The 23,310-nt window shown below is 35.8% G+C and overlaps 1 protein-coding gene across 3 annotated transcripts in view; it reads right to left on the bottom strand.

Moving 5' to 3' along the window:
- Nucleotides 1–23,310, bottom strand: part of GRID2 (glutamate ionotropic receptor delta type subunit 2) — a 1,331,224-nt gene that overhangs the window by 33,101 nt on the left and 1,274,813 nt on the right. For 2 of the 3 annotated variants that reach the window (XM_019741137.3, XM_074323476.2), the window contains exon 15: nt 8,715–8,955. In XM_019741137.3, the coding sequence (XP_019596696.3) occupies nt 8,715–8,955 (241 nt within the window). Of the gene's footprint in view, nt 1–3,638; nt 6,115–8,714; nt 8,956–23,310 lie in introns of those variants that run through there. The other variant, XM_019741134.3, reaches the window with a different exon arrangement.

Genomic DNA, 23,310 nt, shown 5'->3' with positions numbered 1-23,310 from the left:
ATATTCTCTCTGTAGCCTAATTAAACCTTACGTATAAGTACAAATAATAGTTTTTTAAAAAAGAGACTCAAAAATCATTATGGAGTAAGAATTAAAAACTTCATTTAATGATGAATAAGAAAGAATTAATTAAAATATATTAATTGTTGGTGATTGAAGTGTATTGTAGAACTTACCATGTTAATTGGACACACCAAAAACTTTGGAGGCTACACATGGGGGAAGTGGTTTTGCACATGTATTGCTCAGTTTATGAACAATCATTTTTGCCATGATATTTCCATGGAGAAATCTGAGTGGGTGAGCAATAAGTTTTAAAACGCTTAGTCATGCAGAATTGAATCTGAGAGTTCAGATTACACATATATCTTGCTGTACTGCTTATTTTTAATTTTCATTTTTAATACGTTCACTTGGAAAACACTATTGTACTCATTAAAAACAGTATGTGTGAGTGAAATTCTGTATTTAATATATCTAATGTCAATTATGTGCTGCAGCTATAATCCATCTAACAAGTAATGTTCAGAGCTTCTTTTTAACATTGCGTAAAGAAGTACTTGAGCATAGTAGGTATTCAATAACCATTTCTAGAATGAAAAAGTCAAATTAGATGAGCTGGACATGTGGCACCTTTATTTTCAACTTAATTTTAGTGTATTTTTATTTCTAAAAACAAATCTTACAGCCAATTTTTAAAAACATATTAGTAGAGGACTAGGGCTAATTTGAAAGTCAACTTTAATATAATTCCAGGGAGGCATTAACTATAAACTATCAACTCCTTATTTGTCTAGTGTGAGTGAAATAGATATAGGTATCTTACTCCAGGAAGTGGCTGTGATCCTGACAAGATTAAGGTTTTGCAAATTGAATCTTATTCTATTAGAACTAATTCTTAAAGACCTCTTATTATGAATCTTTTGTGAATAAGTAAGTTGTAATTTGTTTATTGATGTCCATTTTTTTAAATATTAAAAATAGTCACAGATGTAGGGTACTTGATTCCTAAAATTTTTCAGTTGCTCCAATTTAAAAATAAAATATGGCCACTTTAAAAATGAAAGTTTGCCTTCTACTCATGTTTCAAATCTTATGGCAGGCAAAATATTTATTTTTAAAAGCAATGCTTTTCATCCCTTCTCTGGTTCTGAAGTTGTGTCATCCTTTGATTTTGTGACATATGTTTCTCCTTCTAAAGCAGCTGTTATGAAAGCTTAATTAGTTTTAAATTAATGAGCATTAATGTTGTCCTGAAAATCTGTGAATTTTCTATCACATCACAGATACTCTGAGAGTTTTGAAATATGCTGCCAATTGTGAGGTGGGGACTTAGAGGGCTTCTCCAAAAGGAAACCAGGCCTTCATTTCTCACAAAGGTTAGACAGCCATGTTGACAGCATAAAGTGAGTAACGTGTCCAAATAACACAGCCAGTTTATTTTCTGCAGTGTGAAGAAATTCTAGGAAATGTACAAAATTAGTCAAAAAGTGACACTTGGTTCTAAATTGTATAGACTAACAAGTCAGGGTAGGGCTTTTAGATAATGAAAACATTTTCTCAAATGTGAACAGTGTTTGCTTTGTTACTAATATTACATGGAAACACAAGTAAAAACTGTTGAAGAAAACTGAAAATTTGAAAATTTAGATGAAAAGCTGAGAGACCGCTTGTTTAGTGTGTTCCTATACCCATGGTAGGCTGCCTGAATCATTGGTGTAACTGTTCTACACCTCTGTGCAGCTTTATAAAATGAAGCAAAACTATGAAATTCCTATTCTTTTGAAAGTGTGTAGGTTGCAGGCTGTTGTCATGGTGGGTAGCCTGTAAAACACTACATTCATGGGGCTTGTTGGTTACACTGTACCCTGTGTATTAGATGACAGGAGAGTTGGCAAGGAGCCTTAGTTGCTACATAAATAAAAGTTAATAGAAGTTGAAAAGTAGCCTAAGATTGACTGTGTTCGGTTGCTTTGAAGCACATTGTTTGAAACACTGTAGAGCTCTGTCACAACTGATTAGCCCTACAGGGATAGAAAATGAGTGATTGCGGTTTGTATCGCTCTGATGTGGACCCTTGAGGGTAGGATTCACTCTCCGAATGGTGAGCAGGTATTGTACTGATAAGGAGGAAGAGTTAGATAATACCTTGTCTTTGGCTTATGGTAATTTTCACATACTAATTTGTTTTCCAGTTGTGTGGCTTAGCTGGTATTACTATGTAGGGTAAATGGATCTTCTCGTTTCTTTTTTTTTTGTTTTTTTCCCTCTTAATTTATAAAGCAAAGTACCATTCAGCAAAGTCTATTTTTTAAAGTATTTATTCAGCTGAAAACCAATCCCAAACTAAAAGAGATGAAAAATAACATAATTAATAAAATGACAAATTGCCTGTAGTTTGATATGGATGAGGAAGAAAAGAGGTCTTACAATTTTCTAATGTATTACTAGACCAAAACCTGTGCATAACTTCTGATGTGTTTGAAAGTGACAACTAGTTCTTTTAATGATTCACTAAAGGAATAAATTTGACATCTGAGAATAATTAAAGCACATGGCTGTAAGGTGTTTATTTGTCTTGTTTTGAAATAGCCAGGTTGGTGTAAATGGTGCCAACCAGGACAAACAATGGCCTAAGAAAGTAGTAATAGACAGAAAAGCAGGATCTGGCCCGAGTTCTGTCAGGAGCTATGGCCTTGGGCATTTGCTTTTCCATGTGTAAAAGGAGCAGTTGAATCAGAAGCTCTGTGTGGTCCCAGACGAGGAAGGAGGTTCCTAGAGATTTGCAGCCTAGGCTAGGTAAGAGGAGTGGGTGAAGGTATTGTACTTGAGCCATCCCTGCATTCACAACCCATGAGGACCCGTGAATGTGACTGAATGTGACATGGCAGTTAAAACAAAAGAAAGACCCAGTTTTAAGTCTCAGATTGTCAACCTTTTGGGCAAGTCATCGCTTTGAAGCACCGTATGTTCCCTTATTTGTAAAACAAGGGAGATAGTCTCGATCTCTACCGTTCCTCCAGGTTCCAACATTACAAAATAATTAATCTTTAATGCAATTTTAGAACAGCAGATATTTTAATCTAAATTGAATATATTTTCAAATATATATCCATTGAACAAGTTAAATGTGAGATGAATTAAATATTGTTCAAATGCAGAAAATAGTACTGTATTAGAAATAATTTGGAGTCAATTAATATCCAAATTAATAGATTCAGTATGATGATTTCTCTAACAGCAAAGCAATTATTAATACATAAATTCTAAGTTTAATAATTACCCTTAATTTTCTTTTTTTGATGCAACAGATCCTCATTCTGCTATTATTAATGGTTGCAATGTTTACATGAAATAGGATAAATTTCTCCCCAAAAAGTGTTCACAGAGACATACATAAAGAAAAACAAATATATCGTTGATTCAAATAGTCTCAAACAGCAGAAAAGGAGTCTTTCATTCGTTTAGGACAACACTTAGTATTGTTTTCAGAGAGCCATTCATTTTGGCAAGTTCTGCTAGTAAAACTTAATGTGTTTTATGCTTTAACTCAAGATAAGAATTTAAAAAAATTCAGCTCAATATGTGAGAGAGTAAGCATTTTCTAATTGTATAGTGAAGACTTCAATGGTATGAGAGCAAGTTTAGAAAACATTTTTATTAGACAAATTATTTAGACAAATTATACACAGAAAGCTCTGCCACTCATAACTGAGGCCTCCAAAAAGTGTTTTGTGTATTTATATAATAGGCAATACATCAAAATAGGCCTATTTTAAATATTGTACATGGTTAACAGTTTGATAGCTAAAATCACTGCAACATCTGGAATGTCCCTATATAGCTTTTTTGTAAAGATTTTTTTTGTTGTTGTTTTGTTTTGTTTTAAAATCAGAGTCATGGATGAGATTATGAATGTTACAAGGGAAAACAAGTTGTGCATGCACTTAGGTACTTGTTACCCTGGAAACAAAATGGTTTTTGCATGATAAGAAATTTTTCTGCCTTACACAGTAGACAATATTTGAAGATTTAGTACAAAAACAGTGACAGTACAAGATGCTCCCCAGAACATAATTAGCATCAAAATATAATATACCTTTAATTTCTCCTAAAGCAAATCACATAGGTTGATGCCTACATCAATCCTAGCCACAGAATGAATTAGATTAAAATAAGTGTATGGCTGTGTAAGAACACAGGATAAGTTCTCGCTTCCTACTTACCACGTTTTAATTTGAGGATTACAAACGAAGTTCATTCTACATTTCTAACAGGTAAGAATGCTACTTTAAAAGGTTGTGCACAAAGAGGCACTGTTTTTGCGTCATCCTTCTACACACTTGGCACTAATGTAAAAAATACATAACTCCTCCAAGTAGAACTGAATATAAAAAGGGGGTTGAGAGCCCAGTATGGTTATTATATTTTCTTTAGAATAATGTATGACAGTAATTAAGGCCACATCAATTTCTTAAGGGCTCCCACCTCTCCCCAACTACAGTTGTATTAATTGGCTTACTGCTTTGGAAGAGAATTTATTAGCCTTCAATGATCTATGTATAAACTCTTATCGAGCTCTATGTGCTGTTGTGGACATGGTTCAGCTAATAGCATTTTCCATTTAGATAATTAATTAAAAGTAAAGTTATCAAGGTTAGCTTTATACACTGCTGAATAACAAATGCAAAACCTACTCACATGACTTACATCTAGGAACAAATATTAAATCGCCCTGGATGTTTTAATAACAAAAGTATAAAATATTCTCTGTTGGCAAACAATGCGAGTCAGAATAACATTAAAGCAACCTGCCTTTTCTAACTGAAAAGACCCCCTGCACTAAACATAGTTCCTGCATACAATCCTGTTTTTAAAACTAAAGCTTCATTAAATGAATTGCAATAGCAATGGCCGCCTTTCAATATATATACACATTATATAGGTGCATATATATGTATATATATGAGATACTAATTTATTTAACACAATAGAGTCTTCTGCCATATGATAAAGTTTACTGTACATAAGAAAAAACTTTTAATACTGTACAATCACATAAAGGTCATATGCACTGTTGCAGTGCAAGAGTAGTTTTAACTGTAGTCTTGACTGGCATATTAATGGCTTTTTGTAATCCTACAAAATTGCATTCTCATATTATGTGGCCTGAATGGTCTTCAAATTATTTTATAAACACTGCAGGGGTTGCCTTTGGTCCACAGTTAAAGGACACTCAACAGCAGTGGAGCATTGTATGGATGCAGCAGAAGGATGTAAAAAGACTGAAGTTATTGCAATTACGTCTTTCAAAATAGAGAAATGTTACGTAAGAGGCCTTTATGTAAAATTAATCCTGCATATACTTTTAGTATACTCAGTGCACATTTCCTATACTTGAAGTACAGTATATGAAAAGCAGACTAATAGGATCCTAATATACTATATTCTGGGGGAACACATTGAGTAATGAAAAAAAGTGGAGGGAAATGTATGGGAAGAGAGGGGAAAAGACAGAGAAAGGTATAGAGGAGGGAGGAGGGAGGAGGTGGGGAGAAATAACTAGAATTGTTACTAATAATCCTGATTTAAAAAAAAAAAATGTTACATCCATGTTAGTCCCACAACATTACAGTCGCTCCTTGCAAAGGGAGTCCTACAAAAGAAACAGTGAAGAGATTTGTTGGATGCTCATATGGAGGTGCCTCGGTCTGGATCATTACCCAGATTGAGCCCCAGGGTAGGAGTTGGTTGATAAGGAATAGATGACATTGTTTTTATAGGACTCCTGAAAAAGCCCCCATTAGGTGCCCTGTGCCTAAAAGGGCCAGTTCGGTGCTCAGGCACGTTGCCAAAAGCGAAACCAGAGGCAGCTTTAGCTGATAGTGTGCGGCTAAGAGTCTGGATCTGCTCTGGGATAAAGGTGGTTGTGGTAATATGAGTGTTCCTGAAATCACTGATTTGCTCCAGTGCTTGTCGTGTTGGCAAAGTGTCAATGTCCAGAGGGGTCAAGTCAATTGACGAGGTGGAAAACTGTTTATGGGGGCTGTCGTCATCTGTGCACAAGCTATTTACACGTCTATGGAGGTGCTCCAGGTCAATTTCCTTGTCATCCTGGAGATGAAGAAAAAGAAGATAAGGTTCTCATCAGTACTAGCTTCCATGGTTTAAAAAAAAAAAAAAAAGTAGTTCAGCAAACATGATATGTAATGAACTGAACTTTGGGGTTTACTCATTTAACAAGTATTTATTGAGCACCTAATATGAGCCAGGCACTGTGCTAGGTACTGGGGGTACCAAGGATTCTGAGATTAGGCTATCTATAATAAATATTTTTCTCGCAGTAAAAAGTTCTAACATGAACGTATGCCACATGCAACTACAAAGTATGGGAGCAGTAGATGGGTGATTGCCTTCTATAAATGCAGGGACAGACCCAGGCAAAATTGCACACATAAAGAGTATGGTTTTGGCAACTCATCCTCCCCACTCCCACCTCTTCTTTACACATGCTTCCACCTTCTTCAGGGTGTTTCATTCCAAGATGGATTTTTGTTCCTTTCCACTACTCACTCAGAACTCTCACTTTCCATTCTTGGAGATAAGTGATACAATATGCTGATATGCTAGTTCACAGTGTTAGTGACTATTATAGTGACTAGAGATATGAGAGATTGTTTAGCGAGAGCAACATTCAACACAAGACAATCAATTTCTAATCGAGGGATTTTATACACTCACGTTATCTAGAACCTGAATGAAGCAATGTTGTGAGGTCAGAGGGACACTTAGAGACCCCTTCAAGTCATGACACGCGAGTGACAGCTTTAGTTTAGGGCAGGTATAAGCTACATGGCCTCTAAATCAAAGATGCTGTAAGTTATGCTAGTAACTTACAGTCTTAGTAATAAGGTGCTTAATAAAGAAAAAGGAAGTAAAACCTCAGATTTCTGAACATGAAACCAATTCATAAATCCCTTAGGATTTTCATTAAAAGTGAGCATTAAAGCCCAATATTTGAAAAAAATAAAACTGGCAAGAAATAAAATTGTCCTTTGTACTGGTTTTATTTATGGCCAAGTTCAATAAATTAAATTTATGAGGTTTTAAAATAGCTATTAATCATAGGAGAAAATGTTTGTTTATAAGATCTGGATTAGCCATCATGAGTTAGAATGGAGTACGTGTTTTTTTTTTATTGTGCTATTATAGTGCTCCTAAGTGAAAAATATTTTGAGTGCATCACTGTTTTCCTCCTTCTTTTTCATTTCAAAATCCAATAAAAAATATCCATTAATGCAATATTATCACTGAGGCTTTAGAGGGATGAAAGATATAATTTTATGGTTCCCACAGCAACTCTAATGTAGTCATCCATCAACAGATATAATAATGCAAAAATTTAATATCATATATAGTAATTCAAAATATAAGGAGCTTGGGGAGTCCTTAATTTCCAGATTTTTGAGAATATGAAGTCTCAGCTATAATGTTGCATTAATGTGGTCTTTTGCATTGAATCAATGACAGTAGAGATACCAGAAGCTTATTCCACAAAGAAAACACTACAATAAAACCTGATTAATTTTTAGTTCATACACCACTAATTTAGAATGTATGATCATTCAGACAAGTAAGAAGCTAAGATTTATCTTTGCTAAGCCAAGCTTTTCCTTATAAATGGTACTGATCAGGTGGTAGGGAGGAATCCTTAGACGAGAAAACAATATGTTTGAAAGAATACATTAACATGCAAAAATTCATGTGCAAGTGAGAAGTCATTTTTATTTGTGTATTAAAGCAGAAGATCCTTTTAGGACTTGCTCTAGGCATCAGTTAGCCAAGGCCTAGTCATAGAAACTTTTAAACCTGTCTTACTTTAAAATTATCCAGCCAATCAAAGCATTCAGCAGATTAGGATGTTTTCATTTCAGTTTCTGAAGCTTTAGTGAATATTATTTCATTACTTAAATTTTTTTCACATTTTTGGTTCAATGGAAATAAGATACTTATAGATCCCACAATTTTTTTTATGAAAACAAGGCACATGCCACTTTAAAAGAGAGATTATGTGTAACTCTGTAAATTATTCTCTCAGATCTCTGGAAAAATTTTAACATGGCCTTGGAGTTGAGCTGACTCAAGAGTAAAGGAGAAATATTGAAATCCAGATGATCCCATTGTGTGGATTTGTTAAATGCTTAGTGCCACCAGAGCTAAAAACGTGATCACTCCCCTTAGTCCTACATACTGACAGAGGGCAGCAGTCACTGGTGGTGAAGATCAAATTCTGATTATTTTACTATACAGTTGGATTTCTTAGGCTGAATCTTAGAGACACAAAAAGTAATTTACCTATAAGTTAAATAACAAATGGAAATAAAATGATTAGCATCTTTGTGAACTGGTCAAGGGAATCGCAGCCTTTAAAAAGTCATTGAATTAAATTCTATCCTGAGATTGGGAAGAATTTCAAAGCACATGAAATTGTCAGTCTTTCAAACACTCTAGTCTCCTCTTCATTTATCTGGGATGTCCTAAAACGGAAACTCGTATTGATCTTCCCAATTTTCAGATTTCACAAATTTATTTTCACTGTTCCAGGAAAGAAGAAACAGGACACTCCCAACCCTCCATCCCCACCCTAGTGGTTAACCTCCCAGAAACAGCCTGCTGGTGGGCTCAGCTTGGTGCCCAAGCTCCCAAACAAGTACCTCTTTTGAGGGGACCCTGGAGCCTTTCCTCTTGTTCCACCACGTCTCCAGCATGGCTATAAAGCAGGAGAGGACAATTCCAGCAGCCAGGATACAAAAAACCCCTGCAAAGCTCTTTATGTCCAGAGCACCTCCTTTCTGCTTTGTATCCACTGAAGAGTACAGGTCACACTGGCCGTTCTTTGGCCACCATTTGTGCTTTAGGATGTCCATGTCCCCATTCTGCTGAAGTTCTAGAATCCTTGGGGGAGAAAGAACACAATAGTGTGTTATAATTATTGCCTCAGTCCACAGCACATCCATTGATAATCCCACCTCTGAAGGATGGTGGCCTTCAAGGGGGAAATGAGTATACAGACTAGCTGGCAGATGGAGAGCTAGGACAAACATTATTGCTTCAATTCTATAGAGAGGTGTGCCACAGTGCTTTCCTCCTTCCCTCCCTTCCTCTTCTTTTTTTTTTTTTTTTTTGCTTTCATTCTATAATCCTAAATATTCCCCCTCCCCCCAGGTTGCTGCAATGTGTTTTTACAATTACATTTCAGAGGAACTGTTTTTATGTGGTTTCAAGCTGTCGCAGTTCTGTGTTCCCTCCCAACACGCAGAACGATGCCCTGGATCTTAATGCTTTTATGAAGAACGTTTTGCTGCTTAGGGCAAGATGCTGGCATAATGTCACCCAGCATATGCTACACACAAAGAAATTCAATTAAAAAGACTTCTATTATTTAACACAGTGTGGGAGAAAGCCTTGGGACAAGTTTGAAGTTGATAAAATACATCATTTTTGGTTTTTCACACAACTGATCTAGTTTCCCTTTTAATGCCAAAGGGGAAATAATCTTACCTTGGAGAACAAGAAGAAAAGTTGACCAGAGGCTTTCAGAAGTAGTTAAATTAAAATAAGAAATACTTTTTTTTCTTCTTCTTCGTCTTCTTTTTTTTCTTTTCTCTCTTTTTTTTTTTTTTACCTCAGAGGCTGGGGTAGCTGCAAAGACTGCCATTTTTTAAGTGTGATTTTCATAGAGCTTTTATTCTCAATTCCAAATATTCTATTAGTGCTGAGACATGCCTTGCTCTGGCCCTCCTCCAGCTGCGCCCCTTCTCACAGGGTGAAAATGGTCAGAGCCAAGGTCATTAACCTGTCCAGAGTGGGCGCCATCCTCAGGGTTCTCTAGAATTCCTTGCCCAAGCAGCTCAGAGCGCTCGTCCAGGACTCATGAGGGCCTATTCCTAAGGATTATCTCCAGAGAGCAGATCTCACAGCCGTGGGTACACACAGGTCTGTAGGGTGGTGTTTGGAGAGTGTGGACAGAACTAGGATGTACAAGCTCAGGTGCACACACTTCTGTGTAGGAGACCCTTCCGTGTGCACGACAGAGCTGGATGTGGGAGAGAGGGGACTGAGGCTGACTCCCGTGTCACGGGTCAGGACAGAACCCCTACCTCGTCACGAATTAGAAACGCAAACCTGGCTTCCTAGGGGCCAGGAAGGTATATTTGTCCAGGTTAAGAGGATACAGCATATTTTATCCAGCTGTTTAACTTGATTTATAACTTTTATGTAGTTAAGCTTAGGATATGTGGACCCATATTTGTACTCTTGCCTCAGGTCTTGGATTATTTGAGGAGAGACGGCTTAAAACTTTAGAGAGAAAAACTAAGCCTATCTGGAAGGAGTAAATTATACACTTTCGGAGATATAGTACCTTTTTAACAGATATATTACCTGTTTCATGTCATCCATGGTTCTATAAGAATGAGCTAAAAGATAATGTTGGAAGTGGGATCAACATTCAACCTGAGCTAAACAGAGTAAGAAGGCCCGAGGCAGAGTTGGTCATGCGTCTCTATCATCCACTCTTGGATATCCCCACGCCTCACCCACAGCGCCCCCTGCTGACACTCCAGGACCTGCATTGCACTGAAGCCTCCCTCACAACCTGAACTTCTTATTGAGATCGATGTCTAAAGTGCTGTTGCTTCAGAGTGTTGCTTGAAGAGGGCAGACAATTTGATGAATTGAGTTTACTAAAATGATTATGAATATTAATGGATTTGTAATATTAATGGATCACCCCAGTGCCAACCTCTACCTCAGACAAAGTCATTTGCATTTAGACACAACAGAATTTCTAAAAGTGTGTTCCATGGGACACTAGTACCTAGAGGGCTTCTGCAAGAAAAGAGTCCTGTGGTCATTAAGTTTTAAAAACACCCTCTTGGAAATTTACAAAGAAGTCAGCCTATTAAAAGCTCTAAGGAGATCTGCAGCAAAGAAAACTTGCATGACTTTGTTTAATTCAGCATTTTCTAAACTTGTCTGACTTTCATTTCCCTTTTCTCATTTTTCTCCGCCAATAGCATAACCTGTGGATCTAGAGTTTTGAGGAATGCGCTTGATAACTAGTGTCTTGATGCAAAGGAACAACTACTTGTGGGAATTGGCGGAACTATTTTAGGATTACTCACACATAGGTAATCACAGCATCAAAGTTGCTTGATTGGACTATCCATGAATACCATCCAAATGGCTTTAACAAACCCTTTAGGTATTAAAGACACTAGGTAGTCCGGGCACCATTGAATATCTTGAAGGAAAAACTTACTCATATCTAAAAAAGAAATTCTTCTTAAATTTGAGTTGATAGATACATGCAGAAATAAAACAAAACTGTAGCAGAACTACTATATGAGAATATATAGAAACTACTTAATGCAAATATATCTGGGCACAAAATGAGTCCCCAAGTTCTCCTGCTGTCCTACACTCACTACACCATATTGGTAAGTATCTATGAAGTGGAAGAATTTTCCTTCATAGCACTTCATCATTTATAATTATTTGTGGTAACTTGATTAATGCCTCTTCCATAGTACATAACACAGAGCAATCACATATGTATTCCCTGAATTATCTCAATACAGTTTTTGGTAAATGGACCCTACCCTCAGACTCTACTTTTTTCTTATATTGATGCTATTTTCTAATTTATCCCATTCCCTCCTAGTCATTTATCCATTCAATAAACATTTAAAGAGTGATTTCATGCCAGGCACCCCCTTAAGTATAAAATTTATGTTAAACCACAACTGTACATTCAGCCAAAATGGCTTGGGCAATGCTGTGAAATCATTTCTTTTTAATGCCCTCCATTCATATTAATCAATTCTTTCATTCATTCACATATTCATTCAGGAACCAATAATTGCATACTGTGTCTCCTCAGTGGTGTCTGGTATAACTCACAATGTGTTACTATTTCTATATCTGGAAAATACTTTGGTTTTAAAAATAGTCATTGGAAGTATACATACTCTATGTCACCCAGTTTGATTTTCATAGTACAAGGCCTTAAAGCCAAATAATTTGTTTAGTTCTAGAGATTTTAGATTCAGTGAACTGGGTGTCAGGACTTACTAAGGGAACAAGGGAAGAGGCATCTCTACATGCCTTTAAGTATCGTCACACCACAGAGATCTATTTGTACGTTTGATTTCATGATCTCATTTGTATTTGAAAACACACAGGTGGCTGAGACATTGCAGGGAGACTCCACCTTTGGTGTAACAGAAAATTGGGCCATAGGCTCCCTTGGTCAAGCTCTGACTAGCCCACAACAGACTCCAGGAATACTGGCTGGCATGGAACAGAAGTGTAGGAATAGAAGTGTGCTCTAAGCCCAGAGTTCTGCCATAAATTCTTGCTACAAAATCTCATGCTCCAGGAAATTCCATCGAAAGATCTCACTACACCTTTCTATTATTTAATAAAACCCTATCTGAGGTTTAGAAGAAAGAAAATTTAACAAAATCTAATACACTGCCTTAAAGACTAATGGGATGAGTTCTAATAAATGAGGAGATATTTTCTCTTTTCAAATGTTCAAAGGCACTTGCACCTTTAAATGAGACTTAAAAATCACACCTGAAGGAAAGTTTTGCGTTTTAATTATAAGAAACACTGGTGTGTGTGTGTGTGAGTGTGTGTGTGTGTGTAACAATTCAAGAATCTAGTTGCAAAATTCTTAGTGCGATGAAAAATTTTAGTTCCAGTGATTGTTTTCGTTATATGTACAATGTCCACATGATGGCAGCCTTTGCTCATAGAGAGCAAAGTATTACTACCGCTATAGTTATGCTGTGGATTTGAAACGCAGAAACTTCTTGGTACTGTAAACATGTAAACTATTAGAAACAAAGTTGGATACTAGACTGAGATGAACAATTGGATGTGTAAAACCTCTTTGTGGCGTGTAGTCAGAAAAATTCCTGCCATTTTCACCCCAGAGTGATGATAGTAATACTTACTTTTGAGAGTTATTATGATGAGAATTAAGTCGGCCATACACAAAAGCATCTTGCTCATTGCTTGGCACTTAGTGGGCCACCAAAACTCAAAAGCTAGAATAATTATTGTCAGCATTTGTGACAACCATTCTTTCTTTGGACCTGTTCTGGTACATACTTCTTATGGAGAGTCATATTCTCAGAGAAATCAGTGAATGATTGATCACTGACAAGAACATTGCACTCCCTTCTTTCGTCCAAAAGTATTAAAACATTTGTAATTTCATTTAACAGAAAAATCTTAGAAGTCCATAAAGCCTAGCCTCAACTTGAAAATGGCTAATAGATCAATCCTGCCTGCATTAAATTCTTTATTGATATAAATGAGCACATTTCAGGGGAAGGGAGTAGGGAAGCTAGAGATCCTTCTTTCATATTCAAATAAAAATATTCAACAGGTTTGAGGCATTCATCTTGAAAAGCTTTTTACTTACTTTGAAGATAATGGCCTTATATGTGTGTGAGAATTGCAGTAATTATTGATCACTTATCTTTGATCACCACTCTAGAAATTGATTTTGAAATTTATTTATAACAAAACAGTTTGCTGAAAGACAGATGCACATTTCTAATCCCACGTAAGTAACTTTAATTTTGCCTTTGAATACTGTAGGTTCTATAGGTTACTTTCTAACGTTCTTAATTTCCTTACCCTTAGGTAAATTCTCGCTGAGTTATAAAAAAAGAGATACTTATCTGAGAAATGGACAATTGATTTTTCAGTTGTTTCTGTTAACAAAGAATTTAGGGGTAAGCAGAGGTTTTTAAAAATAAGTAGGAATTCTTTTTTTCAGGACATGTATATGGGAACTCCTGTGACTCTTTTGTGGTTGGAATTTCCTGCTCATATTCATAGAAGCATGAACTACTAGAATACAAAAGACTGAAGATATCACCTTTCTGTCTCCTTCCCCACCATCCATTCTGTGGATGAGTAAACTGAATCATATAGAACAATAATTCCCCCAAATTATCATATTCAACACGCAGGAGGTAATTTATATAGCAGACTAGGGCAGCCAGAGGTGAAAAGGCTGGAGGCTCCAGCCACTGCAGGCCCTGCCTTGGCTGTCCTGAGGGCTGAATGGAACAGTATTTTATCAATATTCTAGTACATTATCTAAGACACATTTGTTGGGAAGTACTGCTGTGGAGATTAAATTACTTTTTAGTGACTAACACAGAGTAAATAGTTGAGTTGGGGAGAGAACTCAAGTCTGTCTCTCAACACATTTCCGTCTCTTCCCTCCACATCTGCTAATATGTATTTAGAGAAGAGCTATCACTTTCAGTTTCTGAAATTTGTAAGACTGAGTAAAATTGTCATCAATATGTTTCCTCTAAACCAAACAATATAATTGTAGCATGTTTGCAAATTTATTCGTGCTACAATTTGGGTGTGCAAAGAAAATATAACTTTGAAAAAAAAAAAAAACTTAATTGATCTTCCTCAGGAGGACTAAGCCCGCTGAGTAGTGAGAACAAACTAAAATTAGCTCAATATGATTTAAAATTTAATCTGATCTAATAATTTAACATGTCCCTAGCTTTAGCTCAATTTACTTGAGAGAATTACTCAATCCTTCTGATTCCTCCCAGTTTCCCTTGTTCTTTTGAAAGATGATACCAGGATTTATGGAAGATGACATTATATCCCCTATATTGGGATTTGGGGAGAGGAAGCTGCTGGCCTCTTGCTGGTCTTCGGATATGTTCTGGCAGCTCTCTTTTGAGGTGCAATGGGCTTGGGTCCAGGCCTTAAACGTTAATTGGTGACTGCTGTTAAAGATGGCAGAAGCTTTAAGTCTGCTAAGGTTGGCTAATGTCTTTATCACTCCCTTTAGGGCTTGTGGGTTCCTCCTTGCTTACCTGGCCTCCTTTCACCCTTTGGGAGGCTGTACACCTTTCTTAGCTTCTGCCATTTTCTTCATCCAGCCCCTAACTATTTTGTAGCCCTTTAGACATTACTGTGATATCACCTTGTCACTTACTGTGGAGGGTCCCTAGAGTGGTCTGTGTGCTCTAAGTCAGCATTTATACCACATGGGAGGAAGAGAGGACTGGGAAGGAAGACTGAAACGTTGCTTTTCCCTGACCATGCAGCTCTGGCTTCTCAACCATCTGAGGTCTTCTCTGTTGGTACAGAGCCTGGTGTGACCAAGGAACTCCTCTCAGAGACAGTAGTGGAAAGGGAAGCATCAGGCAGGCCCTGTACCCTTGGTGTGCATTTCAGTGTATCTAATACCCCTCCACTTGCCCATCTCCTATCTCCTGCACTCCGCTGGAAACCTCTGGCCGGAAGTGGTACAGCCTTTCTTTCCTCTCCTGGATATCCCTCTAATACTAGGTCTTCAAACTTTTTGGTCCATAATAGTGAAAGGGAAATTTAGCTATATAATAATAGGAACTATATGATCTAAGACCTCCAAGCAGTTCTCCAATTTGGAAGTACTGAGGCAACTTGGAGCTAGGGACTGGTGAGGATGAAAATACATTATTTTAATATCTCAAAGACATCAATCTGTTACTTACGAGTCTTATGTAACCAAAATTAAAACGATATTTAGGATAGAGTCTCATTGCTTATTAGTGTTTAATGCCACTTATCCCTGAGAAAGAAATTTGGGAATAACTGAAAATAAGTATTTTTGACACTGAGTGGATCTATTTTGGCCCAGAATACCCATATTATTTAATTCATTTGCTGAGTTCTCACAAAATTTTCCTCTCCATGGTTACAGAAAAAGAATTAACAATAGGATGCAGACAATTTTCAGAAAAATGTCAGCTCAGTAAGCTTTTCATTCATTCATCATTTCTTTCATTCTAGTCTTGGAAAATGTAGGTAAATTGTGAAGCAAAAAAATTTATCAAAGATTCAGATTTAATATTCAATTAAGTGTAGAGGCACGCTGATTGGCATATCTGATACCACTATTTGGACATCAGAGTTGTAAAAACAAATTCTATCAACCTCCTGTGAACCAGGCATCAGTTGATTTTTTTCCTTAAGCAAAATCTCTTAATGATCAATAGTAGTATTAGCTACAACAAATATTTATTGATAACATCTAAGACCTCAGTAATACCAAATAGCTGAATAGAAACTATAGAAAGGTATTTTCTTTGTTTAAATTGGATTTTTAACTAGTTATGCCTGTTAGTTGAGCCTAATGCCAGTTGCTTAAGTCTAATCCACAGAAATTGCCTCAAATGATATAGGTTTCAAATAAGTTCACAAATAATGACTAGGGATCTGCAAACTTTTTGTGTTAAGGGCCAGATAGCCAATAGTTTATACTTTGTGGGCCATATGGTCTAAGTTGTAGCTACTCAACTCTGCCTTTGTGGTTACAAAGCAGGCCTGAACCAAATTTGATTTGCTAGCTATAGTTGCTGACAAATTTTAGAACCTCCCCCCATACCCGCCACACACACACATTAAATAACTCTATAAAGTCAACAAGTTCCCATTTCACTAATATACTGAAGTTCAGAGGGCTTAAACGACTTGACCAAAATTACATCATTAGAGAATATCAGAGTCTGTTTTAAAACTAGGGATTTTGCAGTAATCAAAAAACTCCCATAACAGAAAACTCCGGGACCAGGTAGCTTCATTGCAGAACTCCAGCAAACATTTAAAAAAAGAATTAACATCAATCCTCCTCAAACTCTTCCAAAATATAGAGGGAGTATTTTCAAACTCATTCTATAAAGCCAGCATTGCTTTGATATCAAAACCAGATAAGGATACCACAAGAAAACTATAAACCAATAGCGCAGATGAATGCAGAGACAAAAATCCTCAATATTAGCAAACTACATTCAAGGACACCCTGACCAGGATGAAAAGGATTATATACCATGACCTAGTGGGATTTATCCCTGGAATGCAAGGATGGTTCAACATACCCAAATCAATAAATGTAATATGTCACATTAATAAAATGAAAGGTAAAAATCACATGATCATCTCAATAGAGTCAGAAAAAGCATTTAACAAATACAACATGCTTTCATGATAAAAACTCTTAATAGATTGGGTATAAATGGAACTTACCTCTGCATATTAAAGTCCATATACAATAAACCCACAGCTAACATTATATTCAATGGAGAAAAACTGAATGTGTTTCTGCTCATATAATACTGAACATCCTAGCTATAGGAATTAGGCAAGGCAAAGAAACAAAGGCATCCAAATTAGAAAGGAAGAAGTAAATTTCTGCTATTTTCTGATGATATGACCTGACATATAGAAAAATCCTAAGGAGTTAATCAAGAAACTGTTGGAATTAATTAACTATTTCAGTAGAGTGGCAGGATAAAAAAATCAATATACAGAAATCAAATGCATTCCTTTTCACTAATGATGAAGCATCTGAAAAGAAAACAAAGAAAACTATCTCATTCACAATAGCATCAAAAGCAACGAAATATTTAGGAATGAATTTAACCAAGGAAGTGAAAGATCTATACAATGAAAACTACACAATTTTGCTGAAAGAAATTGAAAAGACAAACAAATGGAAAGATATCTTGTGTTAATGGATCAGAAGAATTAATTTTGTTAAGATGGCCATTCTACCCAAAACCACTTACAGATGTAATGTAATCCCTAGCATGCTTCACAGAAATAGAAGAAACAATCCTAAAATTTGTGTATGGAACCACAAAAGACCCTGAATAGCCAAAGTGATCCTGAGGAAAAAAGAAAAAGCCAGAGGTATCATGCTTCTGGATTTCAAACTATACTACAAAGCCATAGTAATAAAAACAGTGTATACTGGTACAAAAGTAGACACATCAACCAATGGAACAGAATTAATTTCTGGTATATATGGTCAACTAATATTTGACAAGGAAGTCAAGAATACCCAATCAGGAAAGGATAGTCTTTTAAAAAATAGGTGCTAGGAAAACTGGAGAAACACATGCAGAACACTAAAATTAAACCCCTATCTCATGCCACTCACAAAAAATAAAACTGTATCAAAGACATAAATAAGTTCTGAGTCCATAAAATCCTAGAAAAAAATGTAGGGAAGAAGCTCATTGACATTGGTCTTAGCAATGATTTTTTGAACGTGGTGCCAAAAGTACAAACAACAAAAGCTAAAATCAACAAATGGGACTACATCAAACTCAAAAGCTTTTGTGTAGCAAAAGAAACAACAAAATAAAAAGACAGTCTGCAGAATGGGAGGAAATTATTGCAAATCTTATCTGCATAAGGGTCAATATCCAAAATATATAAAGATCTCAGTAAACTTAATAAAATAAAACCTAAAAACTCAATTAAAAAAATGGGCAGAAGAAATACATAGACAGTTTTCCAAGGAGGAAATAAAAATGACCAACAGCTACATGAAAAGATGCTCAACAGCTACCTGAAAAAATGCTCAACAGCCACCAATCATCAGGGAAATGCATAGCAAAACTACAATGATATGTCACCTCACACATGTTAGAATGGCTATCATTGAGAAAACAAGAGACAACAGGTGTTGGTGAGGATGTGGTGGAAAGGAAACCCTTATATATTGTTGGTGGGAAAGTAAATTGATCCAACCACTTTGGAAAACAATATGGAGGTTCCTCAGAAACTTAAAAATAGATCTACCACATGATCGAGCAATTCTACTTCTGGGTATATACTCGGAGGAAATTAAAACAGAGTTCTCATGAGATAGATGCACTCCCATGTTTATTGCAGCATTATTCACAATAGCCATGATATGGAAACAACCCAAATGTACATCAAAAAATTAATGGATAAAAAAAGATATGGTGCGTATGCACAATGAAATATTATTCAGCCACGAGAAAGGAGGATATCCTTCAACATGGGTGAACCTTGAGCACACTATGCAAAGTGAGATAAGTCAAAGACTAGTGTATGATATTACCGGAATGTGGAATTTAAAAAAGTTAAACCTATAAAAAACAGAAAGTGAAATGGTGGTTACTAGAGGATAGTGGGGGGAATAAAAGTGATGATGTTTAAAGGTACAAACTGGTAACAAGTAGTAAATAAGCAATAGAGACCTAATGCACTGTATAATAAACATAAAGAATAATATTGTACTATAGTATTGTAATGTGACAAATATTGCTACATCTACAATCATATTACAATATATAAATGTGTCAACGTAACATGAGGTACACCTTAAACTTATACGTTAGATGTCAAATTTATTCAATTAAAAAAACTAGATTTTGACTCTTATTCTAGTGCTTTTGACCATGTATAAATATATAATAACTAATATGTAGTAATGCTTATTATTAATGTGTATGCCTTTAAATGGGTACAGAATGATCATGTGTTGATTTTGTATATGACCACATGGAGAAAGAATTTCATGTACATTAGCAGTGTATTAGCAGTGGCAGCATAATTGCTCACATAAATTTTGGATTTCCTTGATTTTCTGATTATCCTGGAATATACATCTGAACATATATCCTGAGATTGGGAACGCCCATGTACTGAAAGTGTGACTACCCTAATTATTCAAGGTCAGATAGTACTCATCATCTGAGGCCTGTACTGCATTTGCTGAATCATTTTCTAGGCAATGGAAGCGTTATCTTGAAATCAGAAGAATATGAACAGATACGATACTACTTAAAAAAATTCCAGGTAAGAAATTAGTATTTATTAAGAATGGGTAAGACAATCAACTGACGCAGAAAATGTGGTGTCTCCTTTAATCAAAAGATACAAAAATGGTTTTTAATTATATGTGACTAGAAGTACTATAAACTCATTAGAAGTTTCCCAGGGTTGGTAAATTATTACTGTAGACAATTAATGAGAATGACAGAATGTTAGTCCTGGAAGGGAACTGGGAGTTGAGATCATGTTTAACTCTTGCCCAGTGAGGTGAAATGACTGGCCCAACTCCGCACTACAGAGTCAAATCAACAGGCTGGATTTAATTATAAGCTCAGTTGCTGAAGACTGCTGCATGCTAGAGACTTGCTTAAAAAGAGAAGTTTCCTGTATTGCTTCAAACCTTATATCTCACTTTCAAATTTGAAAAAGATAATTTGATGAAAATCTTTAATTGGTCGGATCTGGTTTTCTTATTATGAAAACAGTGTCCATGTCCTTATGTGGTAAGTAATGTCTTCCTAAGGCATTCATTGTTCTGTGTGTGGGGAGTAAACTGTAAACTTTAGTCAAGTAACCTATTTTCCAAAGGAATAACAATAATCAATGCATGCACAATGCTGCAAATTTTATAAAGCACTCATCAAAAACATTGCATATCATTTCGTTTACTTCTTAAAATAACCTTGTGAGGGAGGAATTACATTGATTGAATGATTGATTGCTCTCTCCCTCCCTACTTCTTATTCTTGTAAAAGCCTTTAAGAAGGCCAATGTTACTAAGTTCTCATTTGAAAGTTGAGGAGCTTGAGGAGAAGAAGTGAAGAAAATTTCCCAAGTCCACACGGCTGGTCAATGATCCAGCCAGCTCTCAAACCCAGGTCTGCTGGCTTTTGCGCTTGTTTTGAATATGCCCTCAAAATCTTTATTATCCCTAAAGAAAACCAGTATCAACGGGAGCTGCCTCTTCATTTCGTGGTACATTATTAACTGAGGATTTGAGTACTCCAATTCCCTGGATAACACGTATTCCATTGTATCCATTTACAAACATTATACTTCATGTAACACATCCTGATGTCCCCAGAGAGCCCATGAATATCACATGAGTTCATTAATCTCTTTGCTATTAGCGTAAACATCAGATGAATTCATTATCAAGAGGCACTTAGGGGACTTTGCCAATGTTATCAAAACAAGGAAGGCAGTGTGTTCAAAATAAGGAAGTCCTTATTTAATGTAAATAAACGTATTGTGAAGTTTCCATCTATGTTATGCAGACTTTCATAGTTATCCTAATGAATTTCTTCCTTAGAGTTTAAGCAATAGCCCATAAAAGGTACAACATTTATTAAACAACACAACTATTTTGAAAACTGTGCATTATTTAATCTCTAACACCTAACACAATTTTATCTTCAAATACTGATGAGATTTTTGTTGGCTCTAAGAGACATCACATGTTATGGTATTTGGCTGAAGATGCACCTTAAAATAAATGGTGCCCATTCACATTTATCTCTCCAGGTTAGAGTCATTTCCTTCCACAAGTCTTGCACTGCCTAAGGGGCCAAAAATCAGCCTTGTTCACAGAGAAGCAATTGCTTGAAAAATCAAATGATCAATATGACGGATCGCAAGACTTTCGTGACTAGTGAACTTTAATTATTATATATTTTATGTGTTTATGCTGGCAGTAAAAGTCAAGCACTCATTATAGAAATGGCAGACATGATCTTTCATAAAATGAGTGCTGGGCGGCAAATGAATGGATAATCAGGATAATGAAAGGAAGCCAGAAAGACGCTGGAGCGCTGAAAAGACCCCAGCTATGGCTCCCACTGAGATAGAGGGCATAATTGCAATTGGAAAGAGAACACTTTTGGTGATCTTTTAAAATGTCAGCTTCGTCCTTAAGCTCAGTGTGATATTTGGGTTATAGGGTAAAGGGGAAAAATTCTTTCATTCTGCAGGGAGAAACTGGCAGTGATCATTTCTGCTTATAGTCACTCTTCAGGCAATACGAAATCTTATGCAGAACTTTCAAATGCATGTATACGAAAAACGGTCATAGAGTCAAACTTATTTTGCTTAGTATTTTATACACATTTTCTGAATATTTTCATATTTTTGAGTCTGACAACTGAACCTTAAAATAAGTGGGATCTTGAAGTGTGTACTGTGTGTAAATGGATAAAGATTGTGTTATGTATCTTTGGCACGATGTTAGGAGAGAGATAAGGAACATTTTGAATGATCAAACATTCTCATGAACGTTTTCAAACATATTGAATGTTTTATAAGTTGAATAACAATTTAAATACATGGAAGGAATTCATTATTCTAAGAGCTGTTATAGTAGTAGGTACTTAATAATGAGAATTCCTTTACGCTGCAAATAACATTTCCTAACTTAGAGGTTGCATATTAATATGTGCCTTAAAAACAACAACAACAACAACAACAACAACAACAACAACAAATTCAGGGCATATTTGTATTAAAAGCTAGTAGGTAAATTCAGTTTCATTAATTAAAATTATCAGTCAAGAATTAGATCACTGTAAGAGTACTACTCTAGGAAAACAATTTTATTAAGTTTTACCCATATTTTCATAGATGAAAAGTCTAAAGGATTAAAAAATTTCTAACTTTTTAACTGTATTGTATTATATTTAGCATTATTCTAACTGCTTGAAAAGTGTTTCAATTTTTCAGTAAAGAGCATTAAGACAGTAACATAACATAAACTTTTCTCAAAATGTCTTTTCTCAAAATCACAATTTCTTCATTTTAGACATTTTAAAAAGTGAATTCTATTTTCTAACTTCTTTCCATCATGAATTTGAACAGGCTATGTTTCTATACATTGGGAAAACAACTCCAAACTGTTTCCTGGATGATTATCTGTAATTACTGTGTAATTCCATTGCACTATGATTGTGTTCTGAAAGGGGTAGCACAGTGAAAAGTACTCTGCAAAAGGATCACCAGACCTTCATTTTGGAAAATTGGGCAATTTAGGGACAATCTTTTGGAGAAAGTTTTGTCTAACAAGCCTCAGAATGAAACCTACCTCAATGGTAGGGTGATCTTGAACTTCTAGACTTCAGAACTGAGAAATAAATTTCTGTTGTTCAAGCTACCCAGTCTGCGGTATTTTGTCACAGCAACCCAAGCAGGTTAATACACATTGGTCTTGAAACATATAGCACAGCAGCAAGTATCATGGTTTCAGAGTCTGGCTGTCACTAAGGAGCAACTTTTCTATTCAGTACTTTTCCACTTCTTGAATTTGTCCTCTGACTTTTTCTTACTCCTTCTGAATCATGCCTAGGATAGAACTGATCTTAGACTCAGAGCTGTAGAATTTATGCTTCTTCTTCTCCCTATCAACATTTAAGATGCTTTAAAAAACTAGGATACGCATAAATATGATGTCTTTCTTTTTTAAAATATCACTTTATAATGTGCAAAGCATTTCTATTATCATTATTTTGTTTGTATTACAGTCTACAAATTGAAACAAATAAATCCTCTACTTTATCGTTTGTTTTAATAAGCAAAGTCTTCATTTACAAACCTCCATTGATTTAACTTCTGTGATGTGAAATTTCTCTA

This window comes from Rhinolophus sinicus, chromosome 1, assembly GCF_057876585.1.
Source record: "Rhinolophus sinicus isolate RSI-liver-muscle chromosome 1, RSI-T2T, whole genome shotgun sequence".
In the NCBI taxonomy this organism is placed as follows: Eukaryota; Metazoa; Chordata; class Mammalia; order Chiroptera; family Rhinolophidae; genus Rhinolophus; species Rhinolophus sinicus.
Note: the sequence above shows the minus strand (reverse complement) of the source record. Positions and strands in the feature narration are given on the sequence as shown.